Genomic DNA, 8799 nt, shown 5'->3' on the forward strand with positions numbered 1-8799 from the left:
ATCCTTTTCAGCTTTATTTTAGGAAGTATTCTGGTGAGGACAACAAAATCAACAAATTCATTGGACTTATTTATGTATATGGTCATTAAGATATAATCGTAAAACACTGCAGTGTTTAATTAGGAAGCGTTAGATTTAAGCGAATTTTTAATATAATTACGAGTGCTCGTATAGGTAGCTATTCTTAGTAGTATAAGTATGTAGGACAAATATGCAATTGCATATTTATTAATTACAGATCTGTAATTAAAATCAAAATTGAAAAATGTTGCGATAGGAATAAAAAGCAAAAATCTACGTAAATATATGTATAGATAAGTAGATAGGTAGGTAGTGAATAAAAATAATGCTCCTTTTGTTGTTCGTTTGCACAACAGTCAAAAACGTTTTGCAAATGTGCATCAAGAGGATGATGGTATTGAATAAAAATAAAAATTTGCATAAATGGAGGGTGGATGGGATGAGGTAGGGCGGGTCTCCACCCGCAGCAACCTCCCCGTGGTGAGACCTGGGCAATCGTTATTATTTGATGACTAATTAATAACTGTATCATTATTTCTATGGTACATTTATTAATTATGCAGCAAATAATACGAGCGAATTGGCTGCGTTTATGCTGTTTTTTCTATTTAATCTGTGTTATATTTTTTTCAGGAACTATGCCTTTGAGATTCTGAAGTACCACATTGCAAATACAATTTTACGGGAAGGAAATGAATAATAATGAATGCATGGTTAGTATTGTTTAATTATGTACTTATACGTATAGCTATCGTAGCATACACGTATCATTTAGGTGTATGCGAAAGGTGACGTAGTATAGCATGCCGTTAGTTGGATGCAATAACTGAGGTGGCGCTAGAATCCGTTTCTTTCAAACATGATCTGTTTTACCGATGCGGAATTCGGAGTTCGGCCTCGACTTTAAATTGAGGCACCATAAATGCCATTTTACGGTACTTTTATGTCATAAAATCATGCGAAAATATCCCATTCCGTAGATGACATTGCGAAATGTTTAAAAATTAACAGCGAAGGGAAAGATTATTAATAACTTCTTTGTAATTAACCATTTATAACTTTTATGATTGATTTTTAATGTACATACTCGCAGCAACTTTCACATACAGCTTTTGTAAGGATCCAAATAGTAATTAATTAATTATAAATAATTATAAAGTCGACGAATCAAACTTACAGGAACGATCACTCTAAAAATTGCTAATAATTCATTAGTTACTTACAGAAGACTTGAAAAACCTATACCTATATTAGAAAAAACTAAAATGCTATTCCTTATTGTTTAATCGTTTAAGTACAGAAATCGATCACTGGAAAGCAAAAAACTATGAAAATTCCCCAGCTCAGGTAAACGAGGATCGAGCAATCGATCTAAAAATTATTATAATTAATTAATTACTAGCTGGATCCTCACAAAACCTACATTAGAAAATTGATATGGTTATAAAGATTAAGAATCAACCAGATATCACGGTAATTAATAGAAAAATACTATTACTATCAATTGCACGACAATTTATGATGAAAATTGGAACACAATTCAAACTACTATTGGATTTATAATGCTATTGGGCCCAACTTCCGCTCCTTGTCTATCAATAGATATAGCAAAAGAAAAATCATAGAGTTGTCGACCTTTTGCTCATACAGTTTCATTGATCCCGTTCTGGTAACACTTTCTAAGAAGAGAAGGACCAAAGCGCGATCTTGTCAAGGCGTAAGGTCGGTCCGAATAGTGCGCACCACGCACCACGGACACCAGTGAAAGTATATATTCCTATACCCCACCCTGGCCGATGCTAGATCGGAACTCGTGCACGCGTACACTAGGAAGGGGCACAAGCTCGAATGTAGGTATCGGTACACCGAATTACCCACGTTGCTAGGTAAGATCGTCGCGCGTAAAATCGCACAGGACAAACCCTGACGTGGTCTGGACCGAACCGTGCGGAATACATATATACGAGTGACAGTGACGGTGACTAAGATATAGGCGATCGCAGTCATTCTTTTCATTTCGACCGTGTCGTTATACAGTGGTGTTCTTAATCGAAGTCTTTAACGCTAGCTCGACAATCATTATTTTGAAGTTTAGCATTTTTTCCCTATGCAAAGTGAACTGCTCTTTAATTGGGTTACGCTCATTGTTGAAAGATAGATCTATTCGCACAGAGAGGCGTACTGTTTTCACGGCCAACGATACCCGTAAACGCATACACCGCGAATGACTCGATGATTGCACGTCAGTGTTTCCGCGATCCGTTCAGTTTGCGAAACACATCCTCCCGCGCGGATAACCGGCACGTGCTCCCACGAGCGGATAACCGTTTATCGTGTTACAGTAACATTACTTCCGCAAGTAACAATTATGTAATTTAGTCGCTGCGTTTCCGTCGAAACACCCATAGTCGCTGAAACTGTACCTGTCGCCGTTGTACTCGCTATTGATAAGAATAAAAAGGTGGTGAACAGACTTGAATTATTGCAGTGAAGTGTTCTCGTTAGAGTGACCGATGCTCGGATCAGACATGAGGCCATTTTTCATACTACTCATAATTGTAAGTAAATTTTTTCAAATATCATGGACTTATGATTGATGAAACCATCATTAACGCCATCGGTATAGATGAAAATTAAACTTTTACTACGAGTAATATGAATGCAACGTGATTAAGAACGATAAGAGTAACAAGTAACTTTCTAGTCTGACGGTGAATCAAATGTTCAGAAACCGAGAGTTGCCCCAAATCTTGTTCACTCATTTCAACACTGTAATCACTGTACGTGAAACATAATCGCGTAGATTTGTATCAGGGAAATCTGTGAAATTTATGCTGTAATACATCTGACATTGTTCAATACAAAGTAAGGATAATCGGGGCGATCGTTAACGAAAGTTTCCCGAGGATATTTTTAATTCACGAAGCGTTAGTGTACGTGTTTCTAACGATTGCTTCTAAGTGAAAGTGTAATGGTTTTCTGAAGACTATTTTCGGTGAACACGCGTTTCAATACCGCGCACGTGAATACGATGATATAACAAACTATTATCTAATTAGATAATTAGATGTTTGATAATGGAGTAATAACAGCAACAACACCTTCGTATCAATTTCATCTTCATATTTGGTTCGAGTAGTAGGATTTTACTTTCAATAAAAGTGAAAATGGATTTCGTCATTCGACTTGGTCAATTTTAAAAAGAAAGAACCAATGAATGGGAGTATATGGCGCCTGACATATTCTTTTACGTTCATAAAGTGCCGCAAGTTAACGAAACTATTTCAGAGAAGGATGATTCATTGAGGTTCCGCAATAACTCGTCAGAAGATTTCTCCTAATAATTTTTATCGAACTGTTGTATAAATGGCGTTCCAGTTACGTTAATCACCCGCAATCCTGTTCATCGATCAACTGTGTACCGATGTGTACATTCTCATTAAACGCCTGATTACCTCATTTAACAGGGTCATTTATACAGACAATTTTCTATGTAAAATATTTTATTAAAATGTTGTCTTTGATTTGGTTGCAGACATCGTTAGCGAACAGTCACAACGAGCCCTGCCTCGAGTATGGATGTCCAGGACGACCGCAGTACGAACCATTTGTACCTGCACCTCCTGGGCACACTCCTAATTGCGCAAAGCCGGGGCAAACGTTCTGTGAAAGTCCCGATCATTATCCTCGGTAAGAAGATGAATTCATTAAACCGCTGGCATGTACATATAAGGAATCATTCTGTAGATTGTAAGATGTGAATTCATTATAAAGTTTAACAAGTTGAACGCTGTAAGGGTCATCAGTGACTGACACCACGGGGTTAATATAATGGGATAACCTTAGAATGGTCGCGTGGATAACGTTAGGCAAATATATCGCAAGATCTCTTCGTTATCCAAGCACAAAAGGAATGATAGGGGAGATACGGCAAACACCGGATGTGTTTCTGCAAGATTCCTGAAAAAGGGCCAGAGTTACAGTGCGAACGCACAATGCTCGTGGGATACCGCATGTCAGATCTATGATGTCAGTGTTATTATCGCATTTGCATGATAATACAAACTCTTAACAGCCACGCGAGAATGAGAAATGGTCGTTTCAAGGTATCGGTCGCGTATTCTGCGTCCTCGGACCAATCTAATCATGCGAAACGATCGAAAGAAACTGGATCACTCGTCGCGTACCGGAAACGTAACTCGGACGAAGGACATTTGCTTCAGACTCACGGAAAATGATTCTTAAACTTTTAAATCACTCGAATGCCTATTAGTCCGTACAGCTCTTCGCGTCTTTCAAGTTTCCAAAAAATGTCTCGCCCCTACTGTGAAATTGATAAAAAATACAATTCATTGTCCTGTTATTTATATTCTCGACGACGCCGTGGTCCCTGTCCCTGCATACAAATCGGTTGACCGTGCGTGTCGGGACGAATTTCGGGAAGGGAAAGTTCCAGGATAACGAACGCGAAATTTCGACGTCCGTATCCTGGGGATCCGTTCTCTATATACTCCAGTAACCTATAGAATGATAAATTTTGCCTTGGGTGTTTTAGTTAAAAATTCTTTGTTTCCCCAGTATTGACAAAATAAGAAAAATGTTTCAGTTGCATTGCAGTGGATCTTAAATCTGCATTGAATTTTCCACATTGAAGATGCTTTAACTCGACAGCAATTAATGGTTACGTAAAAACGAATGGACGCCGACATAAATAAGAGCTTGAGCGTCCGCTCTGATACGTTTCTTTCCTTGATCAACGTAGCGTAACCGTGGCCTTGACGCGGTCATGCCCTGTTGTTAATAATTATCGGACCCGTTATGGACAGAGTCGATACTCCTGCGATTCGATATTCCTTCGTGCGATGCATCCAGAGGACGTAATTAATTTATCATCGCCAACAATCGTTCCTAGTCGTAGCATGAATTTCCGCTATAGCATACTACTTCTGTTACGATGCCTTCATTTCAGTGCTGTTGCTCGTACAGTCTGGTGAAAACGGTGCTGTGTGCTTATAAAATTAGCGGGTTGTCAGAGTAAATTTCATTTCAACAGTGGAAATTGTTTGATAGAAATGAAGATGATGTGTTGGAACTTGTCCGTAGGATATTCACCCTTCTACTATGAGATACTGCAATGTATTAAAATTCTCAAAAACAAACAGAGAAACGAATACTTCGATGCTTGTTTCCTCACGCAAGGGCTAATTCGACTCTAATGAATCTGTTTTTTCTTCTTCTCCCAGCAATTAACTGGTCACTTTCACACTTCACACTTCTATTTACACTTTATCACACTCGCTCCTGCAAAAGGCAGCGTCCAAACAACTTTTCTCTCCAGGTCTCCCACTTATCAGGTAAAAAAAAAAGAGAAAGAACCAACAAAAAAAAGGCGTTGAAATACGGGTGTCAAATATAACGGTGACAAGAGACATGAGTTAAAGCGACGCCTAGGGATTCGAGGTCAATTCGTGTCTTCCGATTTCTGTCCATTGACGAATTACATCAATTCGAAAGTCGGACAACGTCCACAGGAAGCGAATCGATCGTGATGCAGCATGTGATCGCGGCAACGCTCGAATAGCGGTGACCAGTCGTGAGAAAACAGCTTTTAGGCGTGGACCATGAATTAAACATCGGGTCACATCTCTAGGTGGACTTCTTTCACCTCAGAGAAAGTTTCTGGGATTCGTGGTGGTGCGTGGCGCTTGCGTTTTGCTCGTTCCACACGTTCGAAATTCATAGGCTATTTGTGCGAATACTTTGCGCGATAGTTATGGATATACTCACTCTCTCCTGAGAATTTTCGAATAAGACAATCATTCAGAGAATTTCGAACGACTGCTTCTTTTTAATAATATTTAATAATTTTCGATTTAATTTTATCCTGTTTCGAAATGGTTACAAGACGAATGACTGAGATCGGTCGTAGAACTTGGTTACCGCGAACTCATGAATAAAACACGAAAGGATAAGTAATTTTTTGTATACATTTCTGAAACGATTTCATTAAAGTTAGGTCAAGAAATTATGCGCGACACCTGAATTTTTATTGTAATCGGGGGGTCATAGATCGTTTCGTAGTTGCAACTACGAAATTACTTTGTCCTATTTTATTATACTCTACTTTTTATTTGTACTACAGACAGCTGATCAAGTTTCTCGTGGAAAAATGCAGCTTCGACTTTAGCTCGGTGCTCAGGGACGAATCCAAAGACGATTTCAACATTTACAGGTACATCTGTATTCAGTGATCTATTTATTAAGCGATCATGATTTATTTTTCTATAACTTCATTCGTATCGTTGCAATTAATGTTCTGTTCAATAATTCATTGTCTATGTGAAACTGATGAAGAACGATATGAATTTCGTTCAAGGTCGGTGCCGGATTACGCCGAAGGTTATGATTACACCCCGCATGGAGGGCCACAGTTACATTCTCAACCATTACCATTTCTACCGCCTCAGTATCCTCTAAGAGGGCAGCCGGCTTTAATTTACGGATCTCCATCCAACGACACTCACCAGAATGGGTAATTCCGATGCTAATTCCGTGTAGGACGTTATTCGTGGCTTGAACCTACCGATTTTCGTAATCTAAGCATCGTAGATCAAAATTTCTGGAAACAGATGCAGAGAATACGTAAAATATAAATGAACCTTTAATTGTATATACAGCTACAGGTACAGCACGCCTGCCCAAAGGAATCCATTTTTAGTGGATGGAACACCTTCAGTCAAATACCATCCTGTCGGCCAACGAACGCCCGAACGTCACTTCTATTCTCAATCGCAATCCTTGAACTCATTTGGACAGGGTCAAACATGGTGGGCAAACAGGTGATTACTCAGACGTGTCGAATGCTGCTCGCTCTGCGGCGATACCGTTTAAGTTACCGAGCTCTATTGCTGCTTTTTGCTTGCCTCCTGTCAGAAGATTCAAGGATGATCAATGGTTTCGTACTATTCGACTTGTTTCCGCTTAAGATATACTTCGAGCAAGAAACGCGAACAATTAGAAATTAGAAATTTTTATTTTATCCATATTTTGGGATCATTAGCTTGAGACAGGTCATCGGCGAACCGCACGGTAGCCAATGTGTTAATTAAATTTGCAAACGCGGTGACTAATTTATGCTCGACCACAACGGGAAACCACGAAGATAATTATCGAATCGTACGTGTTAATTAATTATGCAGTCGGCTCGTGGCGCGTTATTTTTACCCGGTGCAACAGAATTTTTTATTCCTTCTTCTCTTCGTTCGTTCAGATACACGCGGAACAGTAAAGCTGCACCACGCTCGGTCTACGAGAATCCGTTGCTGAAGTACAGCAAACCGAGCAAAATGCGCAACAAGAGACAGTCTAATCTCGATTCGATTCCTATCTGTCCCACGGTGCCGCAATACATCACTCCGAGGGCGGCCCTGAACAATCAAGGGAACTGGATGTACGTGGTGAATCTTCAGGACCAGAATCAGAAGTACTCGCAAATTGTCAAGAGCGAGAAGTGCTCGTGAGTCTGTCCATTTGGTGTCTTCACTTGATATCTTAATGTCGCTTGAAATTTGGACTTGGAATTTCATCAATAAGCTACTTGAAATAGAAACGTGAAATAGACATTCTATTTCCAATCATTTTGGAGATAGAATTTGACCTAGTTCCTGTATCTTAGTTTCTATTGACCCTGAATGTGACACCATTTCTCTTGTGAATGTTTCGGAGCTGTATTCGACCTTGCATTCACATTTAGCGCTAAGTCATTAATACTGAATTCTAAGTGTGATAATCGACGAAACGAATTGCTTCTATTTATAATTACAGACTCCAAATAGCGAAAGAGTATTAATCATATGTCTATTCTTTTTTAATCGAAGAGCATTTTGCATAAAGTTTGAATTATGTTTTTGTCTTTCTAGGACAAGTACTTGTAACGCTCTTTGCTCTGTTCCTGCGGGGTACACAAGCAAATGTCAACAACAGTATGTCCAGAAGAGATTAGTGGCGCTGGAAGGAAGCGGAAACCAGCTGTACACCGACGTATTTTGGTTTCCACACGGCTGTAGCTGTCAGATTATGTTGAATTATTGAAGGAATGTGACCAAACGGATCGTGAAAGGTCGAGAAAAGATTTCTCTCGAGAACATGCTCGAGACGAATGTGTACACTAATACGCAGCATTGCGAGGATTCTCGTAGTGTGTCTACGTAGCGGTGTAATACTTAAAAAATGAAAAATTAAAGGAACGCTGGACTTTGTCAACTTCTTTTGATCATCGAGGAAAAGAAAGTACATGGATTAAAAGAAATAAGACTACAGGTAGAGATATTAATGAACTTTGGCATAGTACTTCTATTTAATTCTTACTCGTTTAATACTTAACTAAAGTACCTCCAGTTTCTTACTATTTTATGTTGATTTAAATACGAGTGATTTAATCGTACTGATATGACACAAATATTTATAAAAACGGTGCGATACGCTAACTTTTCTACTGTCGATAGTATAGGTAATTGTTTATAAATAAAGATTTAAGAACTCAAGTTAAATTAGTGTGAATCACCATATCTTTATAATTGAACTGCTCCTTCGATTACTGATCCCTCCTTTTTAAAGTTTACGTTCATAATTATAATATCATTGTGACTTAATTTGTTTAATAATATAAAAGAACATCGTATTATTAAAAAAAAAATTAATAAAATTCATTGTATGTAATTCTGCGATTTGAAGATGATCCAACTAGCGCTCTCTGGTTGCAAGCGCCAAAATTAATGA

At 38.6% G+C, this 8799-nt stretch overlaps 1 protein-coding gene across 2 annotated transcripts; it reads left to right on the forward strand.

Annotated features, from left to right (window-relative positions):
• Window positions 1–377: 377 nt before the first annotated feature.
• Window positions 378–8574, forward strand: spz5 (spatzle 5 Toll-1 receptor). Of its 2 annotated transcripts, none has more exons than XM_034327149.2 (7): window positions 378–734; window positions 3557–3711; window positions 6164–6253; window positions 6398–6553; window positions 6699–6860; window positions 7292–7537; window positions 7941–8574. In XM_034327149.2, the coding sequence occupies exons 1-7, from the start codon at window positions 714–716 to the stop codon at window positions 8110–8112; spliced, it is 1002 nt and encodes a 333-aa protein (XP_034183040.2). In that variant the 5' UTR covers window positions 378–713; the 3' UTR covers window positions 8113–8574. The 2 variants fall into 2 exon arrangements, with proteins under 2 accessions (XP_034183040.2, XP_034183039.2); XM_034327148.2 differs by lacking the exon at window positions 378–734 and adding an exon at window positions 1881–2579.
• The last annotated feature ends 225 nt before the right edge of the window (window positions 8575–8799 follow it).

This window comes from Osmia lignaria, chromosome 14 (assembly GCF_051020975.1).
Source record: "Osmia lignaria lignaria isolate PbOS001 chromosome 14, iyOsmLign1, whole genome shotgun sequence".
Lineage (NCBI taxonomy): Eukaryota > Metazoa > Arthropoda > Insecta > Hymenoptera > Megachilidae > Osmia > Osmia lignaria.